The sequence below is a fragment of the Trematomus bernacchii genome, unplaced genomic scaffold, assembly GCF_902827165.1.
Source record: "Trematomus bernacchii unplaced genomic scaffold, fTreBer1.1, whole genome shotgun sequence".
In the NCBI taxonomy this organism is placed as follows: Eukaryota; Metazoa; Chordata; class Actinopteri; order Perciformes; family Nototheniidae; genus Trematomus; species Trematomus bernacchii.
In genome coordinates this window covers 2,495,938-2,518,339 of record NW_022987513.1, presented here as the reverse complement: position 1 = coordinate 2,518,339, position 22,402 = coordinate 2,495,938, and the positions used below count along the sequence as shown (strand labels likewise).

The 22,402-nt window shown below is 40.5% G+C and overlaps 1 protein-coding gene across 17 annotated transcripts; it reads right to left on the bottom strand.

Moving 5' to 3' along the window:
• Positions 1–618: 618 nt before the first annotated feature.
• Positions 619–21,527, bottom strand: aifm1 (apoptosis inducing factor mitochondrion associated 1). 17 transcript variants are annotated; one of them, XM_034113439.1, is made up of 26 exons: positions 21,283–21,527; positions 16,950–17,080; positions 16,743–16,851; positions 16,568–16,591; positions 16,001–16,171; positions 14,328–14,399; positions 13,636–13,716; positions 12,956–13,036; positions 11,263–11,334; positions 11,082–11,162; positions 9,999–10,070; positions 9,293–9,364; positions 9,124–9,192; positions 8,523–8,641; positions 8,290–8,420; positions 7,929–8,019; positions 7,683–7,767; positions 7,528–7,604; positions 6,726–6,834; positions 6,503–6,610; positions 6,313–6,401; positions 6,087–6,227; positions 4,971–5,113; positions 1,690–1,814; positions 1,415–1,602; positions 619–1,077 (listed from the first exon to the last, which is right to left on the bottom strand). In XM_034113439.1, exons 1-26 carry the CDS (start codon positions 21,368–21,370, stop codon positions 1,006–1,008), a joined length of 2,601 nt encoding a protein of 866 aa, XP_033969330.1. In that variant the 5' UTR covers positions 21,371–21,527; the 3' UTR covers positions 619–1,005. The 17 variants fall into 17 exon arrangements, with proteins under 17 accessions (XP_033969330.1, XP_033969333.1, XP_033969334.1 ...); XM_034113442.1 differs by having other exon boundaries at positions 9,293–9,361; XM_034113443.1 differs by having other exon boundaries at positions 11,263–11,331.
• Positions 21,528–22,402: the final 875 nt, after the last annotated feature.

Here is a 22,402-nt window from a genome sequence, read left to right as displayed (position 1 = left end):
AAATGTGGAAGCTCATGTTTATTCCTCCGTACAGAGGGGGAGGCAGTTCATCCATTTACTCATAAAAAATTAACGTCAAAGATGGGCGATGGGACGTTATGGCTGCACGTGTTCCGCCTCACACTTGAAACGCTGTTCACCACACCAAAGTGTCAAAAAGGATAAGAAATGTGTGGGGATGCAAACATGAATGCAATCCTAATAACAAGAAGCCCACAGCAGAAAACCCAGCAATGTTTCTGCATGCTTGAACATCTTTACCTCCGGACAGGATAAGTAGGCCAAGCTTCATTTTTAACGTTGTTCTTGTTGGAGCACACATTTGCTTAATTAAATAAACTGTGAAATGTAGACATACATGTCAGGTGCCCTCTATACAACTGCCGGAGTACAGTGCTTTTATCTGAGGCAACAGTAGACCTTTAACATCACCTCTCCATGTTAAATGGTGCAATCACTATAGGTCACATGAATGACTGAAGTCAGTTTTCCAAACAGCTCGCAATGATTCAAATGCTCGAGGACAGATGAGCTCAAGCACACAGAGCGCAGAATGCCCTTCAACTGATCCGTCATCAGAGCTACTATCTGCGAGCAAAATACAAATAATGGGATCGCTCCAATTTAAAAATAGCCTTTATTGCAGCTTCTCTCACGACGAGCTGCTCTGATCACACACAGAAAAACAATATTCCACGCTCAGCATTTGTTCAAACTGGTATGAAGAAAAAGCACATCACATCTTGTTTTTTTTCTAAACATGAGCAAAGGTTTTGGGTGGAAAAGAAGACAATGATTTTTCCTGGATAGAAAAAGAAGCGCAAACAGGTGAAACACACAAATTCCCATTTATGAAACACATTTCAGCGACATGACATGATTTACATGAATGCTGTTGTTCTTTCTTGTGTGATCGGTTGTGTCTTCAAGAGTGAGGCAATGCCTGCCAAAGTTCAGTTTTAACATGAAACGTAACTCTCCCTGCTTTAATAAGTGGCGGCCATCTTAATCGTCGTGGATGTTGAACAGTTTGGCAACTTCGTTCAGATCTGAGTGTTCCTCTCCGTCCTTGATGATCTACAATAAAAAAAAAGATTTACAGAACACAATCAGAATCAGAATTCCTTTGTTTGTCCCGCAAGGGGGAAATGTACATTATTACAACAGCAGAAGTTTAGTGCAGTTAAGAGAAAAGACTTAAAAAAGATAACTAAGTATCTCACAATAAAAACACTGAGTAAAAAAACCAAATAGCAGATACTGTACGTACACCATGGTAAAAAGAGAAGCAGTATATATATTTTTAAAAAGGCGACTATAGACAAATTAGGTTGCTGATTTTGGCCGATTTGCCGAAACCAAAACAAGATTTTGAATCCTTATAAGACAAAGCATTTTTCTAACAGTGACGTACCTTCCTAGCGATGGGCATCCTGTTGAACACGTTCCACAGGATGATGCCCACCACCACCTTGTCCCTCAGGTAGAAGATGACTCCCTTTCCGTACTCGTCTTTGTGGGATCCAGAGGGAGCGGGCGTGGAGGAGGCCACTGGGCTGGTGGCTGTGTCCTCTGTCTCACTCTCTGACCGGATTCCAGTTCCTGTCATACATTAAATGGGTAAACCTTAATCTTAGCATGGTTCCTCAAATTCAGTTTTTTTATATTTGATCAATACTTCTGAAATACCTGACAGCTCTGTGGCAGCTCTAGGCGTATCCTTGGCAGTGGCTTTGGCAAACACTCCTACTGTTGGTAGGCTGCTGTCAACTATCCCAATGGCCTCGTAGCCCACATCAGGCCCAAGGTCGCTCCTGAGAGAAAAGGACATTGGGAAACATATTGATGAAGAAGTTAAATCAAAGATTTCAGATCAAGAAGTATTCTCCAAGTTGCAGTTTTTGTTTTTTTACAAGGCTCCATAATCCAAAATATCCTCCCTTCATCATTTATCCTATTTGGTATTTGTCGGAAAGTCTCACAATAAGCATATGTGATCTTAAGTTATGGCCGAGAACGATTTGTTGGGGGTTGCAGTGACTTTGTCCTCCAACAATGCAGAATCTACTGAAAGCTGTTTGGGTTTCCGTTTCATTTTTTGTTTGTTGTATCTAGCTACACTCAGAAACGTCTCAAGTTGTGAGTCTGACTGTAAACCGGTGCGCTCAGACGGCTGACTCATTCTGAGATGGAGCCACTAGGAGTTGACACGAGCTAAACATGCTGTCATTTTGTGCCAATTAGTGTCAACTACTTTTTCTAAGCAAAAAAAAATGATTGTGCAAACTTCTGTTAAAATAGTTCTGCTGAAGTTTGTCCTCCACCGAAAGAAACTTTTAGATTTAAAACTATCAAAACAGCTTCTACTGTCGACTGTTTGTTTGTGTACCTCACACAGCTCATATTCTAGACACACACACAGCCAGGGGCTGAGGCACTTTTCACACGAAATGTGAAATCGGTGATAACCCCCTCACCAACACCGCATAAACGATGTCCCTTAAAGAGCAACTTGCAGGTTAGAGACCCCAGTGAATAAATGTGTAGGAAAATGATGTATACACTAGATTTTCAAAAAGATATACACTACAGTGACATCTGGCGTCGTTTTTTGTAAGACATTTTTACTTCCGCATAAAAAAAAGACCACCCGTGTGTGACGTCACATGAGGGAGAGCGGCCGGTCTAACGTATTAATAAACATGGTTCACAATGCTAGTTTTGACACAGAAGAGGTTGAAAATGTATATTCGTATGCATATGACGGACCATAACCTTATAATGATGAGCCTGCTAGGCGTCTAAGAGACCAGGAGCAGCCAAGGATTAGAAGAAATAACGGCCATCGGAGAGAAATGGAGCTGTGGTGTGAGGAGAACCAGTGGAGAACTGGGCAGCTGTCTTGGTGAGTGACCGGCGTTAGCTACAGTTAATGTTAGCTAACGTCGGTCACATCACAACATTGTAAAGTTAGCTATCATAAATCAGGCTATAACCAAAGTAGTATTGATAATATAGTAACGTTACTGGCAGGACTGTTGATACTGATCCATAACAGAAACTAATGCGCAAGTATCAGCCGTATCTCGCGTTACCTAATGCAACTCCACACTACGTCTTACGGTGCTGTGTACCGGAGGGGAGAAAGAGAGGAGCGAAGAGGGGGAGAGAGAGAGAGGAACGAATGGGGGAGAGAGAGCAGCGAAGGGGGGGGAGAGAGATGTAATGCGGTTTCCTGATAAACGTTTTGTTTGATAGGCCTCAGCTGTGGAGAGTATGTGCTGCAATCACCATGATTACAAATGGTGAAATGCAATGTAAAATTACCCAAAAAATACCAGCTCACTAAATCACAACCGCTCAAACCAACTACCAACTACTACCGCGGATTGGGCAGAGAAGGAGTCCGAGAAAGTTGTAATATGACGCGTTTGACGTATGACGTTAAAAAAAAGCAGTTTTTAGTAGCAGAGCTCAAAACGGCTACTTTCCCCCCTGAATTCCTGCCCTTATGTCTCGTAAAACATATCAAATCTTGCATTAACTTTTAATTAAAATCTAATAAAAAAATAAAACCTGCAAGTTGCTCTTTAACAAATGACTTGCTGCGGTCATTCCGAGAGCCTGCACACTAAATAAATATTCAAACCTATTGAACATTTTTTGTAAACCTGTTTCAGTGCTGCTGTGCCAACACTTATGCTAAAGGCTTCAACGGGATTTCCAAACCTTCTTCATCAAATTCAATGACTTTCCAGGCTTATTTCCCACAAATGTAAGGACCCAACACAGAAACTTTGTGACCTGGATGAAGTTTGATTAAGGGTACAACACAGATTTCAGAAGTTCACAGAGAACACATAAAGAGAGGTTTGAATGTGTTGACGCATGTCAATATGCTGCTGTGCTACTGTAGGGCAGATGATGGGCTTTTGATGTTGTGCTAGGTTAGCAACAGAGACAGATAATGTACATAAGAACTTCAGTTTTCTTGCACCAAAATATTCATCCATATAAGGACAGTAAAGTTACAGACTTTGTTATAATAGCAAGTTTAACCATTTAAAATGTATCTGAAATGTGTTGTATGTTCGTTTTCATATGTAGTACTTCACCGTGAATGTATTTGATATTTAACTCAACGTTGGAGTCATTGGTGGTACTGTAAAAACTAAAACTCCCATGATCCCACACTTTTGACCCAAACTCTGGGTCCCCTTAAAAAGACAGACAATTCAAAACTGTGCATTTAAATAAACAAACTGTGCACTGCTGCTGAATTAAAAAGGTGATGTGTGTGACACCCAGGAGGCATTTCAGCAGCCTCGTTCTGCAGACACATTTCACAGCCATTCAGAGGAACATCGACACATCATCTGACCACATCTGCTGGTGCACAAGTCACAACTATTTGACTCATGGTCCTGTGATTTTTTTGGGACTGCAGGGAACCCATGATGTCAGCAGTGTGTCATATTTCACCAGCTGTTAAAAACATGCAGTCATATCATTCATCCGTGTAGTGCGGGCCATATTCCACACTGTACTTCAAGTTTTGGGATCTCCCCGAATATCTGGTAGGTGTTTTTTAAGAAAGATGGCACATTTAAGCGGCTGAGTAATGAAAAAAACCTACTAATGTCCTCTAAAGGCAGTTTAAATATTTTAGAACTTAATGGTATTCAAGACTTGAAGGCAATCATGCATGTACATCTGACTTCTAAATGGATTTAATCTGAATCATTTGTAGAATTGTACATGCTGCCACAGTGGCCACATGTGTATTCAATGGATGTGGACCCGTGCATTTAACAATTCAGACTGAACCACGCTTTCTCCCTCATTACCATTTAGAGCTGCTCTCATGGCTTGCAGCTACAGCTCTCGTATGCAAAATGCTTTGAATTTGTGACCCATGATAACCTTGTGTTAGCATCAGTAGCAGGACATGGGGAGTAGCCCTCACTCACCAGAACATGGACTGATGCCAGTATGGTTTGTTGGCTCCGGTCATGTTCTCCCCTGCGAGCCTCCCGCTCACCACGGCGTGATCATGGTGCTCCACCCGTCTGCGGCCCAGTCTGATGTCGTAGAAGCACGCAGCATCTCCCGCCTGAATCCAGAGACAAAGGATTTAAGAGATGGACTCAAATAACTAACTCTACTACTACAGAGGTGCATTGTTACCCGAGTCTGCCTGAAGGGGAAACTGTGATAAAAGATACTACTGAAAAACTCATATTTCGGGCACAGTGAATTTGGTTTTTCCTATGAATATTTCAAATCTGATTTATTTTGTTCTTTTTTTTCAACTCATTAAAAGTGTCTGATACAACAATCGCTGTGTTTCTAGGATTTTTTTTTAATGTATTATTATTTATTTTAATTGTATTTATTTAATATTTTTTCTTTTGAACTCATTACCAGTGGGGAATCAAAAGCATTGCTGTGTTAAAATAAATGTTTGTCCTATGCACACGACAAATACAATTTCTCATAGTTGATCTAAATCAACAAATGTATAAAAAAGAGTTTATCTGATCCCTATCATGCAAGATAATCACTTTAAATTGAGTTTTCAAGAAGTGTGCACAGAAGTCATTCAGTCAGCATGAATAAAGCATAACACATTTGAAAGTCAATCTAATTGCACCGTCTATTACTTGATGTGTGTATATATTTAAAAAACAAGTATACATTTTCCCAGTATTGTTCTTATGGCATTGTTGTTCTGCTCATTTTGTCTTTTTCCTTGTAGTCATTATATATTTTTTTATTAATGATAGAAGTATATTCCCACCAGCTTTTATTTTCTCAAGAAGAGAAGAGGACTGTTGTAAAAAGGTTTTGTTTTCTTAACTGCTTGCGTCTTATCGATTAAAGAAATATTTTTCAACGAAGACCCAAAAACTCGACAAAGACAGAGAAGCCTGGATGTATGACTTAATCAACTAGGAAGTTTGTCCACTTATCACGAGTCTCAGTTTTTTAAAGATAGGATATTGTTAAAATTGGAATGTGGGGTCACTTTCAGTAAGTAATAATCTTAATGACCACTACTGGAATACTTCTGATCATTAACTTACCACCCAAATGTTGGATCTAGCTTGCAGCTCTGCATTGACCCGGAAGCCTCCAAAGTCAGAGTCCACCTCCAGACCTGCTGACTTGGCAAGGTCCACATTGGGCTCCAGGCCAACCGCTGCCACGATGTGGTCCGTTTTCACCTGCACGGTGAAGCAAGAGATATCAGTAACTAATAAGTCACTTCCTGGATTTCTATGGTATTAACATGTGAAAACCTGGACATACCAATCGGCCATCCTTCAGCTGGATTTCTAACTTGTCATCTTTGGAGACCACAGATTTCACCAAAGCTTCTGAGATTATTTTCACACCCTCTAGAAAGGCAAAGGGAACAATATTTAATAAAAGAAGAAATTAGTAGATTAGAATTTTTTAGTTTTTTTCTCAGGGTGTAGTTGGACAAAGGGACACGAACCGCTCTTGACTTTTTCTGTTGTCCAGTTACTCAGATACTCAGGCAAGACTTTTCCCATGTTGCCTTTCTCAGGGTACATCTGTATCACCTCCAGGTCAAACTCTGATGCTACAGAAGGGAGAAAGAGGATACGGTTGAGTAAACAAACAGAGAAACTAATTAATTAGTTTAACTTCAGAAGTTATATAGGTCTGTCATTTGTCATCTCGTCCAGCCGTCTTACATCTCCTGCCGAGGGCACAGGCCAGCTCACTGCCCAGGAATCCACCTCCGATGATAGTGATGGATTTGACGTTTCGGGAGACCTTGTCAAGTTCTTTGAAGTCCTCGATCTGCAGAAGACAGCAACATGTATTGAAAATATACCTTTTTTACTGTGGTAGTGATATACCAAACAGTTAGCAAGACCGTGGCCTTATACAAGTGTGTTAACTTATCTGTGTTAGGACTTAAAATAGTTATAAAGATCAGCAAATAAACTGTAACAATTATTAAAACATTTGAATTAAAACCAAAATAATCAAATTGAATGATAATGAAACATTAGTCCAATGATAATGCAACCAAAACCAACAAAAGTAAAAATACATAGATACTTTAGACTGACAATTAGCCTACTGAAAGTAACAGCTTAAAGTAAATGTTTTAAGTGAAGTGATAAAGGTTGATAGTGTTGGAGCATACCTAACATGGGTAAGATGTTCCAGCAGATTAAATCATACAGCAATTAATGAACCATAAGAAATAGTGGGACAACTAGTGGGACAACTAATGGAAACGTTGAACCAACTGCAGCCAATTAAGGTATTAGATTAGCCGGACAAGCATCTGCATTTCCTGCTGTTTTTATAATAAAGTTAAAGTTAAACAAAAAAAAAGTATTTTGAGGAATTCACTGAGTATTTCTCCACAAGGTATATCTTTACTTGAACTCCCACAACTAAAATGTGTCTGTGTTTCATTCAATTACACAGACCTTCCAGGGCTGAAACAAAGTCATCGCCCCCTTGTGGCGACACACTGACCTTGCGGAACAACGTTGTCTTCTGCATCACCTCCTCTCCTGCTCTTTCAATGACCTGGAGATTTCTTGGCACACCACCTGAAGCAAAGAGTTCAAATGAGCTTGCACCAGGTTTAAACCACTCATGGTAATAAATGCATTTCTGAAGAGGCTTACCAGTAGCAATCAGACACTTGTCGTATGAAATCTCAGTGTCATCGTCCAGTTTGATTTTGTTTCCTCTCACGTCCATGTGAACCACCTAAAATAGATGACGACATTGTGGACAGAAATCGCAATACACTGAAAAGGTACATTTAAATTAATCAAATAAATCCCATTGGTGTAAATACTGCTATGGTGTACTGTAAATGATCAAAACATCAGCATATCCTAGTTTCTGACTGTGGAAATAAAGCAAACCTTTCTGTTTGTGAGAATGGCCACTCCGCCATTTTCTGCACTACTCAATTCCTCTGCAGTGATGTAGAATGATGGTGGCTGGAAGAAGATACTGGCAAAGGAAACACAAAAGGTATAACCATCTTAGAACATATTTATATATAAAATGACACTACAAATGTACAGTGGGAAGTCAGTATACAGAGTTTAGTACTCCGAATTACCACGGACGGTGATGTCCACCTTGTTTTAGATGAAAGTGAAGAGATGTCCCAGTAATACACAGATTGTAATGACCACTTATCACAGCAGAGAGACAGATTGTAAGGAAGGCACAGGGCCACAGTGAAACGAACAGAAGGAAAACCACACGGGAACACACCTCCTTTCCTTTCCATTCCACTGCTTGAAACGCAGTGTTTCTGTCACACTGGGGTCATCAGAGAACCACAGCTCTTTGGAAAGAGGGGGTCTCATGTATGGAGCGTCTGGCTCTTCAGTCACAATCAGCACCTGGTGGCAAAAACACATTTAAAAAGCCAGATAGAGTACATGAGGAAAAACCAACAAATGTAATTGAGGAACAAGATGATAAATGATGAACTGAAGGCTGACCTTGGCACCGGGGTCTCTGGCTCGAATAGACCGGGCGGCAGCGAAGGAGGCGGTACCTCCTCCAATCAGGAGGTAGGGGGCGTGTGAGGGGACCTTGAGAGAGGCAGCTACAGAGTCTCCTGGAGTGTGAATGAGAGAGAGAGAAACAGTCAGTCCATATTCTTAGATGCTCATCACTACACACAAATACACCTGAAAGGAGTAAATGGAAAAAGAAATTAAAAAAGTTAATGTGAGTGAGATTAACCTTTATCATTACAAGTACCAAAACAATGTGAGAAATACACGAACGAGCTGCAATGAGAAAAAGTTACAAATATAAAAAGGGAAATTTAACAAAATGGGAAATAGTGTCACCGAAAGGGCACAGTCAAGGTTTATGCTGCCTCCTGTATGAAACATTCATAACATGTTACTCGTGTGTGTTAACCTTTATCATTACCAGTACCCAAACAATTTATAAACACAAAAACAGGCAGGGAGAAGATCTGAAATGACGAATGAATGCTAAAAACAATGAAAAGGAGGAAAGGTGTTTGAAATGAACAAAATGGGGAATAGTGTCAGTGTCTTCCCGCTCCGTCCTCCTCGCTGGTCTTACCGCTCTCTGCCACAGCTTCAGGCTGAGGCTCGGCGGGCTCGGCGGGCTCTGCTGCTGCTGCTGAAGGTTCTGTTAGTGTAACCGGAGCAACAACCGGTTAAGAGAAAACAAACCCTCACAGGTGGTAAATGTACTGGTTCCATGCAGAGGTCTGACTCAGGCTGCTTACCGCTCTCCTCAACAGCTGCAGGGGGCTCTGTTAGCTCGCCTGGGGGGGGCTCACAGGGGGCGGAGGGTTCTGCTAGTATAGTGGCAGAGTTACATAATGACCTGATATGCACAAGACATATTATCTACAATATGCATTAAAGGGTAACAACAGATTACTATGGACCCTATTTTACCATGTTTTTGTTTTTAAGGGGACAATATATATATTTTTTTAACTAGTCCGAATCGAGAATGCTGCAGCAGCTATATGAGCTGCAATGTAATCACTTGGGGCAAGAGTGTTGTTACATGCGTCTGACATAATTAAATAAAGGACCCTTGAGAGAAATAAATGTTTGTCATTGTGTCATGTGACTTGTAGCCGGAAAGACAGCAATGAAAACCTCCTCTGCAGGGTCCTTTCCATAAAGTTGTGAGACACTTATAAAAGCAATCTGAACTCTTCAGTGGCAAAGACGATCCATTTTAGAGTACAAACATTGAACTCTGTATTGCAGACAGCTTAATGGCTGCAATCTGCTCAATTGTTGTCCCCATTAGAACAATAGGGTTGAAGTTGAAATAAACCCTTAGTTACCATTTAACTGAGCTGTAGTGTTATCTACTACACAGACTGGGGTCAAATGGGAAAGCAGAAGTGTAAATGGAACCTCGTCATTTTTAATAAATGAATTAGATCAGAGTGTCCTCATCTCATGTCTTACCCTCCTCCACTACAGGAGCAGCAGGGGGTTCTGCTGCCTCATCTGGGGGGGCTTCTACCACTGGCTCTGCTGCTGTTAGGGCAATCAATAGTACGGGTTCAATTATTAAATTGATTATTAAAAAGGGGAGGACCGTCGGGATACATGCACTTCCTCCGCTTCACCCTGGGAACATTAGGCAGAGCATGCACACTAGTAACAAGTGGAAGCTGCCCGATGTGTGGGTGACCTCTACAGAGACGTACATCGAGAAGAGTAAGGAGTTATAACTTCTGTACGGTTTTCTTTCTCTGCTGTAAAGACTTTTTACCCCAGAGACACAGCATTACAAAAAAAAGATGTTTAGAGGTAAAACACAATATCCACCTTAAAGGGCAACTTCCAATTATAAACAATATTATCACTTAAAGTTAGTTTGGAAACAGTCTTAAGAGGAAGGAATACATTCTAAATCACAAATATAACAAAGCCAACAGGAGCCAAGATATTTGTAATAAATACTGACAATTCTAACGACTATATCCCACAAAAACATTTCAGAAGGAGGTGAGTATGTGTGAGTGTCCAAAGTTCTACTGAAACTGAAAAGGGTTAAGGTTAGAGGATGTATCACTAAATACAAAGTGATACATGCACCAAGAGGGCACAGTCAAAGTTCATGCAATCAACTTCAGCTGCCTCCTGTATAAAACATCCTTAACAAATACTCATGTGTGTTAACCTTTATCATTACCAGTACCCAAACAGTGTACAAATAAAATAAAAACAGGCAGGGAGAAGATCTGTAATGAGGGATGAATACTAAAACAATACACAGGAGAGAAGGTGTTTGAAATTAACAAAATGGGAAATAGTGTCAGTGTCTGCACCGAGGTCGAGGTTCATGCTGCCTCCTGTATAAAACATCCTTAACATGTTACTCGCGTGTTAACCTTTATCATTACCAGTACCCAAACAATGTAAAAACACAAAACGGGCAGGGAGAAGAGCTGTAATGAGGGATAAATGCTAAAACAATAATTGGGGAGAAAGTCTTTGAAATGGGAAAAGCGCTTCCCCGCTCCGTCCTCTCGTTGGTCTTACCGCTCTCCGCCACAGCTTCAGGCTGAGGCTCGGCGGGCTCTGCTGCGGGGCTTTCTGCGGGCTCTGCTGCTGCTGTAGGTTCTGTTAGTGTAACCGGAGCAACAACCGGTTAAGAGAAAACAAACCCTCACAGGTGGTAAATGTACTGGTTCCATGCAGAGGTCTGACTCAGGCTGCTTACCGCTCTCCTCAACAGCTGCAGGGGGCTCCGTTAGCTTGGCTGGGGGGGGCTCAGAGGGGGCGAATGGTTCTGCTAGTATAGTGGCAGAGTTGCATAATGACTGGTGTGAATTACTGATAATATCGTTAGGACATCTTTACAGGGTAACTTGAATATTTTTTTAACGTAGCCCCTATATTTTTTGTGTTTCAGTGACTAAGCGGTATTGGGGAACAATGTTTTAAATTCGTCCAATATTGCGCAAGGAATGCTGCAGTCGCTAAATGACCGGCAAAGTCATTTCACAGGGCATTTTTTTTTATATGTATATGAAAACATTTTGAAAACGACCCAACAGATAAATAACCTTTTTTAACTTTTGACTTGATTGGGTCCGTTTGTGGTGGTGTCATGTGACTTGTTGCCGGGGAAAACCGCGGTGAGAATGTGAGTGAGAATTGGAGCAAAGAGTTCTGGTTTTCTTAAAGTTTGTTAACGTACAGAAAGATGGCTAAGGCCCCGGCTCCACGGGGACGAAAACGGGTTGAATCCGCATATTTCTCATGCGTATAGCCCTCTAAGCTCAACGACGCCGTAAGGGAAACGTAGAAACAGACCCCGCAAACGACAACGGGTCCAAAGGTGGATAGATCTGGGGAACGGAGCGCTCTGGGGGGTCCAACGGGGCCGTGGAGTCGCCTATACGGTCATTCGTTTTCATAGCCCTGCCTCTCCCCCGCAGGGTTGCTATCGTGCTCCAGTCGCTACTGACCATGCTACAGTTCTTTGTGCAACATCTACAGGAGCTCCTCCTTGAATTCAGATTATTTATCTTTATCTCGATATGGACATAAACGCGAGTGAAGTCTAATCTGACAGGACGGAGACACGCAGCTCCTGCCGCTGTGATGCAGCGGGAGCAAAACACACACTTCAAGTCAGATCATCACCCTTAGCTATTTTAATTACCTCTCAAACTACCTAAACTAGTTATAAATATGTTCATTTTTACTGTCGGGTCACTCATTACAGGATCAGCTGCTGCATGAGACAGACACTGACCTGTCAGAAGAGAGGAAAAAGAGACAGGCTCCGTGTATTTGATGAACAATGAAGACCTTTGACCGGCACTTTTATAATTTTGTCCGGAAGATTTAAACTTTAACACACGCTGACCGGCGAAAAACTCTGCCCGGTTCTGTCGGCCCCCACCGCGGAGAATACACAGAAGTGCAGCCATGACTACCATTCTTCTTCGCTGCTTTTGTGGAGGAAGTTACAGCGCCACGTACAGGTTCGGCATATGTACTGCAGCTTTTCCAGCGTTTGGATGTAAACGGAGCCGTCTCGTGGAGCTTGACACAATCCGGTGTATATTGCGTGGGGACGGAAGGTTTTTTGCGGTTGCATTTGCGTTACTCCGATGCGTTTTGCCGTATTTGTCCTCGTGGAGCCGGGGCCTAAGTATATAGCTGCTTTCAACAATGTGAGAGTGTGTGAGATTTCAGTACGAGACTTCTCTAAACAAGACTAACAGACCAGATCAAGGGAAGGCTAAAGAAAAGTGTTTTATTTCTCTGTAGGGTTATTTTCATTAAGATGAACTGTAGGGTGTTATCGTCTACAGACTCAGGTCAGATAGAAAAGCACTAAATGGCACCTTATTATCTTTCCAATACGATGAATGAAATCAGAGTATTGTTTCTTCTCTTACCCTCCTCCACTACAGGTGCAGCAGGGGGCTCTGCTGCCTCCTCTGGGGGGGCTTCTACCACTGGCTCTGCTGCTGGTGGTTCTGGTAGTAAAGTGGCACAGTTACATAATGCAGGTAGCCTCGACTTGGTTATGATTTTTGTTGTCACCATGAATAAGAGTTTAGCTCCATGATGTATAACCTGATAAAAGCATCTAACAATAATTACAGTTCCACTAGCAAAATACTTCTGCAATTTAGTCTTTTTGGAAATAAACCTTGGTTAGTTTATCTCACTGATGTTTCCCACAGTGTGTAAACTTGGGTGCATTTTTAAGTAGCAGCTTTAGTGATTTAAGAGTTCCAGGCAAACGTACAATGTTATAATTAGCAGTGGTAAAAGAAGTACTTAAAAGTTATTTTCTTCAAGTTTTAAAACGATTTATCTGGACAGTAAAAGTCCTTCATAGCGAACAGAGAACAAGATGTCCTTCCAGCACAATGCACTTACATTTCTGTTAAAGGAGGAGCAGTGTCTGTTTTTAAGTTCTTTGTATGAGCGGTGCTCGAGAAAGCTTCAATTAGCAATACTAGCATGTTTTAAACAAGCACTGTGCTATTATTAAAAATAGAATGGATAAATGAATTAGATCAGAGTATTCTTTCTCCTCATGTATGAAAACATATCTTTCTTCTCTTACCCTCCTCCACTACAGGTGCAGCAGGGGGCTCTGCTGCCTCCTCTGGGGGGGCTTCTACCACTGGCTCTGCTGCTGGTGGTTCTGGTAGTAAAGTGGCACAGTTACATAATGACCTCTGATGTGAACACATGTTGAATTGAGCTGTAGTGAATCTACTACTCAGACTCAGGTCAGATTGTAAACAGAGGTGTATATAGCACCTGTATATCTAACAATAAAGAAAGAATCTCTATCTGGGTGTATTGCTAGGGACTCAAGGATGTGCAGTGTAGCAGTACGATTAATATCAATAAACTTTCAAGTGTACAGTGCTCTGTGAAGCAGCTTGGCGGGGCCTCATGGCTCTTCAAACGGTCACTCTTGTCCTTTACAGACTGCAATTTATTGACAGCAGTTCACTAGTGCTGCTGGTTGTTGTATACCAACAGCACAAAGGGCTGCCCCTTTTTTCCTTTAGTTGATTAGTACATTTTTATGTTTAATAACTTAATTCCAAGAAACTTATGAGAAAGTTCTCTGGTAGGCAAAATATTGAAAGTGTTGCTTTTGCTTCATGGAGAAACTCTTTTGTCAACCAAGTTAACTCATCGATAGGTTGAGAAAATTGTTCGTGGACTAAGAATTTATCTATTATTCAAGATAGAATGAATAAATAAAATCAGATCACGGTATCTTTTGTCCTAATTTCTTACCCTCCTCAACTACAGGAGCAGCAGGGGGTTCTGTTGCCTCCTCTGGGGGGGCTTCTACCACTGGCTCCTCTGCTGTTAGGGCAATCCATAAATGGGTTAAGATTAAATTGAGTTGATAAGATTATTAATGGGAAAGATCAACAAGATCCATGCATTTCCTCCAATCCACCCTGGGAACAATATGCAGAGCATGCACACTTACACGATAACAAGTGGAAGCTGCCCAATGTGTGGTTAACCTCTACAGAGCAAACTGTTTAGCATAAGGGAGAATATGGAGTTCGTACATAAGAAGAAGATGTCACTGCTCATTATAACTCAAGCATGTCTTACCACACAGACGTTCAGAAGTAGAATAACCTGTATTCTGTCTGAAGACTTACTGTTTAAATTAGAAGCCGCTGTGAGGACTTTATGCAATTAGGACACAGGATGTAAACATTTGAGGTAAGAGAAATAGTTAACCTCAAAGGGCAGCTTCCAATCACAACATATAACATTACAATCCCACAAGACAAAGTTTTACACGTTTTGATACATTGACAGAAAACATCAGAGAGGGTCATTTTCAAATCACAAATACATCAGAGCAAATTAGGAGCCAAGATATTTGTACGAAAAAAAGAAACTCCAACGACTGTGTCCCACAAAAACAGAAATATTTACAGTTGAGAATGGAAGTCATAGGTGTGAGAGTCCAAAGTTGTATTCAATCTGTAAAGGGTTAATATGAAGGTATAAGTAAATTAAACCCAACAGGAAATACTGAACAGGCCACCTGCGTCACTAAATAGAAGGTGAATACAAAATGAACACATGCCACAAGAGGGCACCGTTACAGTTCATGCAGTAAACAGAGACAATACTCACACAGACAATACACATATAAATTATCTAGAGGGCCTCCTGTATAAAACATGTCATCACCAAGAAATGTGATTTGTAATATATTACTTTTGTGGGACAATTATGAGCATGGTGTAAAGAGGAGCCCAAAGACAGGTGGGTCCTTCCGTGTCAAAATATTTGTGGCTTTTTTGGTTATGTATAGAAACCCTCCCAACACATTCCACAAGTCTACATTTTTGGATCTTATAAAAAAGGAAGAAATTGCAACCCAGGATTTCAAGCCATAACTCTTAAGATTATGATTAATCTCTTGAAATTTGGCACATGAATCCAACACTGGATTTTTAGCAGGAAATATTGACATCCGCTTGTGTTTTTCCAAATATTTGGATCTGCTGAACATCATATGTCTGTGGCCCTACCAAATGTTATGGCTCTTTATGTTTGAAGATATTTAACCCTAAAAAAACAAACAATGTAATTCTTAAAAATCAGCTAATATATTTTACTGAAATGTTTTTTGGTTTTAAATATCATTTACATAAGGTTAAGATGTAAACAAAAACCTGACACATAATGGACCCAGGTGCGTTTTACAGCCTGCTTTTTTTGTGTTGCAGTAACATGGCTTTTCCAGCTGGGGGCAACATTTCTAACACCTCAGTTCTCTTTAAAGCATTCTATGTGCACAGAGTATAGTACACAATATTCCACATGCTTTAAAGTGTTCTATTCTCCTATTCATTTTTGGTTCAAGTACACTCTTCATACAGGAGGCCCATGTTCTGCATGCATGTCAGGGTATAAAAAAGTATGCAGACAACCTGGGGGGGCTTCAGATGTTTCAGGGGGGGCTTCAGATGTTTCAGGGGGGGCTTCAGATGTTTCAGGGGGGGCTTCAGATGTTTCAGGGGGGATCACTGCTTCAACGTCAGCGGCTGGAGGGCTCGGCTCTTCTGATGAAGGGGCTGCTTCAGGTTCTGGCTCAGGGACGGCTGACAGAGAAATGATCAGAATAACAAACATTAGCTATGACATTATTAGTTAGATTCATTTGAAACACGATTACATTTGTGTTATGTGACATTAAGAGCAGGGTTTAAATTAAGTTGTTTACATTTTAAAACCAGTTATTTACAGGGTACCTACAAACACACTGCGGAAGACACACATACAGGCAGCAGAAAGTAAAATACAAATATCTAAAGAATGTTCAGTCTTGCACAAATCATGTTTATTCAACCCCTTTCAATGTTTATCTTTAACAGACCTTCATGTCAATGTTGTAGCTTAAGCACAAGCTCTCCCTATTAACTTATTAACAGAGTTGAAGTTTGATATAGCAATCTTAAGATAAAAATCTACTCAGCAATTAAAGAAAAAACACTCACCTTCTGTCTCAGTGGCTTCCACAGCTACAGGAAAACAAAACAGGGAAATTCTTAATTGATCGTGACCAAAAACACAGTGAAATGTCCAGGCTCGGATAGGAATATATATTTGGACTTGTTTAGGGAATTAAGTAAAAGGTCAATGTTTTAAAATCAGTTAATATAAAATGCTCACCAGGAGGCTCTGTCTGGATGTAGGAGTCTTGTGTTTTAATTGGTCGGGAGGAGATTTCTTCAATACGTTCCTGATATCTTTGGCCGTCTCCCTTGACAGTTCGGTATGTCTGAGATAAAAACAGAAAAGTTGTCAGCAACCAGCATTTGCGTCACTGACCTCCACTGATTTTTAATGCATGTCCTGTGACAGACTAAACCAACTCACGTATACTCCACCCCCGACGCACGCTGCTCCAACCAGAAGGACATATATCTGGTTTGCACGACCTCCCCCTGCAGGCCCACTGGACATGTGAGCCACAGGGACATATGCTGGTGTTCTGCCATTGTTTAATGCTGAAAACAAAATGACAAAAACAGACATTGAGATTGGTCAAAAGTAAACAGAGAGAGGTAAATTGTGGTTTCAGTACTTTACATCTCCATAGGAAGAGTTTTAAACCATGGCTCTACAATTATGATTACAATTCTTTTTGTCACATTTTCACTCTGAAGCAGATCTTTAAGCTCCTTACACACCAAACTGACACCAAAGAACACGTCCCAACGGAACGTCGGCTCACGTCTCCTGCGTCTTGGCCATGTTTCACACTCGAACACACCGCAAAGACTTCAGCCGACGGCCAAGTTGCACGTACGAACTGCGCATGCGTGACTGGCAATAACTCTCCTTACCAGCAGATGTCGGTAGTGTGTATTCGTCACTCAAAAGAGGCAACAACCGGAAGACAGACTGCGTTATACACAGAGAGAAGAAGAACAGACTGCGTGATATAAACAAACAACAAATAGCGCGTGCGTTCCATTTTCACTCTACAGCGAGAAGCTCATGGGGCTTTCCCGAACCTGTGTCGAGAGCGGAGTTAAATGAAATCTCAGATTTGCCTTCTTAATCGTTTGTTTGGGTCCCTCAGTTCCGTTTCGCTTCTCATGCATTGATTCGCTAAGCTGAACAGCCAATCAGAGTGATTTCTTTGGCCGACAGCCTACCAATTCAACATGTCGAATCGGCGGCGGAAGGTGTCGGCACGGCCGAAAAGACACGACGTTGCAGTACACACCAATCTGAGTAGGGCGACACGACGCTCATCGACGGCCTGACATCTATCGACGCCGAAAATCGGCTCGGTGTGTAAGCACCTTTAGAATACATTTTGCATAGCATCTAAATGACTCAAAATAAAGGGTGACTAAAAATGTGTGTTGTATTTTATTAAAGGTGGGGTAGGTAAGTTTGAGAAACCGGCTCGAGATCGCTAGAATTTGAAAATACACAACCGGAGAAAATCTGCCACTTCCTTACAGAGCCCCTCCTCCAACACACACGAACGTGCACATGACCAATGAGGGCACGAGATAAGTTTGTGCACAGATGGAAGGCTGACAGGCAGGTAGGCCATCCAGTTACTTTAGCCGGGCCGGCTAAAATGATTGGTCGTGCTTTTTACAGTACTACAGCTTCCAAACATGACATTTTTTTATGGATTTTTTGTCAAAGCACTTAAGATATTCATTGCTATCAGGATGTTAAGAGCATTCCATGGAATATAACAAAAAGTGTATCTCGAGCCGGTTTCTCAAACTTACCTACCCTACCTTTAACACATGCATTGCTTGTATTTTTTTTAGATTAGATTAAACTTTATTGTCATAAAACAAAGACAACAAAATGTAGTTTAGATCTAACCAGAGGTGCAAAATTCTGATATCTTGGAAGTGGAGTAAGGTGAAAAACTAAAGCTGGTCTGTTCCCATAGAGACACTCTCCATTATTGTTTATGTTGATGAGGTGACAGCTATATGACTGACAATGACACTTGCTCAAATTAATTATTCAGTCAATAACATCTCACTTTCCAAAATGATTGATTGAAGATCAGAATGATTACAATTTCCAAAATGTTTAAGTATTTTGGAAATGCTCATAGTATAATCATGTCACACTACAGGATCTTTGCTGACTGCAAGGTCATAATATATCTTAGTTTACATGTATAGTTAATAATCCTTGTGCTTTTGTTTAAGATGGATAAAAAAAAGGTAGACACAATTTCAGTTAAGTTTACAGGCTTGAATCCTCTTTTTGATCATCTCTTTAATTAACTACTTTCCTCTTACAGTATATACACCGGTAGGTGTCAAACTGAAAGGCTGTGCGCCCAATCTGCAAACGTTGATCAGGCTGAGGAAATCAATTAAAGTTCAGAATGTTAACCCATCTAGTGAAGAGTTGTTAAACTTGCATTAGAGAAATGATGTCAGGTGGCTGGAAGTAGGCCAGCCTAGTGGCTTAATAGTAGGCCAAAATTGATGATTCCTATTTAGGCATGTGAAAAAGACTGCACATGGATGATGCCAGACTGAAGTTTATTTTTAATATTTAGGGGTTTTTTGTGTCGAAGATTGTGTGCCAGAAGGCACAACGGGACATGTGAACTATTGACTTATCATATTCAGGACTGAGACAGGTTATTTAGAGTTGGTTGAATGTTACTTTTTTGCAGTGGTGTAATGTAGTGAAATTAATTTACTCAAGTTTTGTACGAAAGTAAAAATGTTGGGTACTTGCACTTTACTTAAAGGTAGGGTAGGTAAGTTTGAGAAACTCGAGATACACTTTTTGTTATATTCCATGGAATGCTCTTAACATCCCGATAGCAATGAATATCTTAAACTTACCTACCCTACCTTTAAAGTGGATCTATCATGCTATATTTGAATAATATAGTGTAGGACCATACCTATATAAAGGCATATTTATACTTTTTTTTTTTCAAAATACCAAACAGATCATGCATTTTAGCCATGCCTCATTTCGCTCAATTTGAAAAATGTTAGCTCTGTTTTTGCAAGGGCTGATTCTGTGAGAACAGCACCACCTACAGGCCTGGCATATGTACTACAGCGTCTCCAGCGCTTTCGAACGGCAATGGCCGTGGCTGTCTCCTCCTGATTGGTGGAGTTGGCCCAATAGCCGTAGCGCCACTTCTGTGACGTCATAGAAGTGTTCAAATCTGGATCAGTTTTTATCAGATCCGTTGCAGCCCCTTTTTTAGAGATTTGGGTATGGAGGAAAATAGAGAGGGTTGTGTTTTCTGACACTTGGCGAGTTCCCTGGAACACCGGGGACACATATTCATGTATAAAAGATGTACAAAAGTGCATTTTGCATGATAGGTCCCCTTTAAGTAAGATTATGAATGCAGGTCTTTTAATTGTGATAGAAATGTTCACACTGTAGTATTTCTACTTTTACTTCATTAAAATATCTGGGTACTTCTTTCACCACTGCTTGTTTGGTTAAGCGCTATGATGGCAAAGCTACTTTTTAATTTGATGAAGTTTGTGGAGGTGTGTGGGACATGCAACATCATAAATCGCATACATACAATTGCTTTTTTTACATTTAAATAAAAGAATGACCAACAACTTGTGTGGCCCTTGATGAAATTGAGAATGAAACACCTGTAGAGGTGGGAGAAGAACTCAGATCTTGTACTTTAGTGCAAGTAGAACTACAAGAGTGAAGAAATACTCTGTTACAAGTAAAAGTCCTGCATTCAAAACGTTAATCAAGTAAAAGTATTAGCATCAAAATATACTTAAAGTACCAAAGGTAAAGTAGTCATTGTGCAGATTGGTCCATTTCAGAATAATATATATATATATATGTTTTATAATGATTGATCATTAAAGTGTTATCAAAGCTGGTAAAGGTGCAGCTAGTTTGAATGACTTTGTATACTGCAGGGTAGCTTGTGAATTTACTCCAGGTGGATTATATTTCACATTATTGAATCAAATGTGCAAAGTAACTAAATACATTGAATAAATGTAGTGGAGTAAAAGTACACTATTTACCTCTGAACTGTAGTAGAATACAAAGTAGCAAAACAATTGAAACACTCAAGTAAAGTACAAGTCTCTCAAAATTGTCCTTAGCTACAGACTAGTACTTAGTTACTTTACACCACTGAAAACCTGCTATAATAACTCCCCGCTGCTGCCTTTCTTCATCATTGAAGATGAAGGACACTGTTCTACACATTGTGCCAATTATTTCAGGGTCAAATAAGCTGGACGATCACGTGATCAAAAACAAATTCGGCTTATGCAAGCATGGTTAAATATGACGGGTTACAAACTATGGCGTAGTATCTGTAAAAAGCATAATGCATTAAATGCAAACCAGCAATGAATCAAAAATAATGCGACAATGACACGTGTATTTCTTATTCATTCATTGAGCACTGTTTTCTAGCAGGCTTAAGGTGACGGCTACAACTTTTGTAGCGCAATATGCTCCGAGCTAACCCAGTTATAAAAATGTCATTGACTCCTGAATGTTGCCATTTGCTCAGTTAACGTTAGCTTTGTGACAGCTAAACGAAGGTCAACATACACAAACTAAGCTAAAAAAAGACCCCCTCTGGTTTAATATACTGTCGTAAGTGTGCAATATCATGCCACGCGAAATGAGTGTTTGAATTTCTCACAAGGACAAGTTTAGTGTACCTAACACTAGTTAGTTAACTCACCTGTTCTCCTCACATTCTGCCGGCAGAGCGTGGAGGAAGCTCTAGCAAGTGGTGCAAGCTTTTTCCATACAGTTCTACATTTCAGCATTGTTGCTCAGCTCCACCGTAACGGTCCCCAGATTACTAGCGGAGTTGTCGGACAGGAACACTAGACAGTTAGCGCAAATTAAGTCCGACAGCCAGCACACACAACAACTAGCAGCACCGCGCTACACTCCAAGGCCAGAGACAGGTCATACGTTTCAGGGGAGTTATGGGTAATTGTGAAGACTCTTTGCAATGCAAGATAGGTCACCACCAGGAAAACTGAGTAGGACAACGGCTCTGGAAGAAAGATGGCGTCACCGGTTGTAAGTGAACGTGTGGAACATGAGTTCCATAAATTATGTTTTAATGATATGTTTTGGTCTTTGTTATTGGGCTATGAAGAAACAGTGCATTTATTTAACAAGTTCTAGTAGTTAACAAGTCCTAGTAAACGTTTTTGTCTCTGTATTAATGCCGTTACACCAAGTCTCATCTATTTCGAGCTCTTTCTTTCAAGGCTCTCTGGTAACCTGGTTCTTCTTCTGGACATTTCTACGTATTAAATTCAGCCGCAGTTCACTGCTGCCCTCTACAGTTCATTTATCAAAAGTTAACTGTGTTAACGTGTACATTTTAACTGACAAGAAACGGAAAAAAAGACAAGGCTGATAAAAGAGAAGATTAAAGTGCCGAATAACACGAAGATATGACTTTTGGTATGTTTTACTGAGTTTATTATTGAGCTTTCTTTGTTTTGACATACCAAGAAACTAGAGATGCAAATAAGTAAAAAAACTGCAATCTGGTAAAGTGCTTCAAATAGAGACATTTATGAATTTAAACTAAACACCGTCTCTCACAAATAAAACACCTATGAAGGGTTGGGATACTGAAGGGTTAAGACTTAGCCCATTAGAAAACTGCAAGAATGTATTCTTAGTCCACTTGGGGGCAGCAAAAATCTGACTGTATCAACCACACTCATGTATTATAATGTTTATTTGTATTTGTATGTATTGGTTTATGTATTATGCAGTTGTCAATGTATTGAATACTAAATACAACCAAGTGTATGTGCAAATGTATGTGGCAG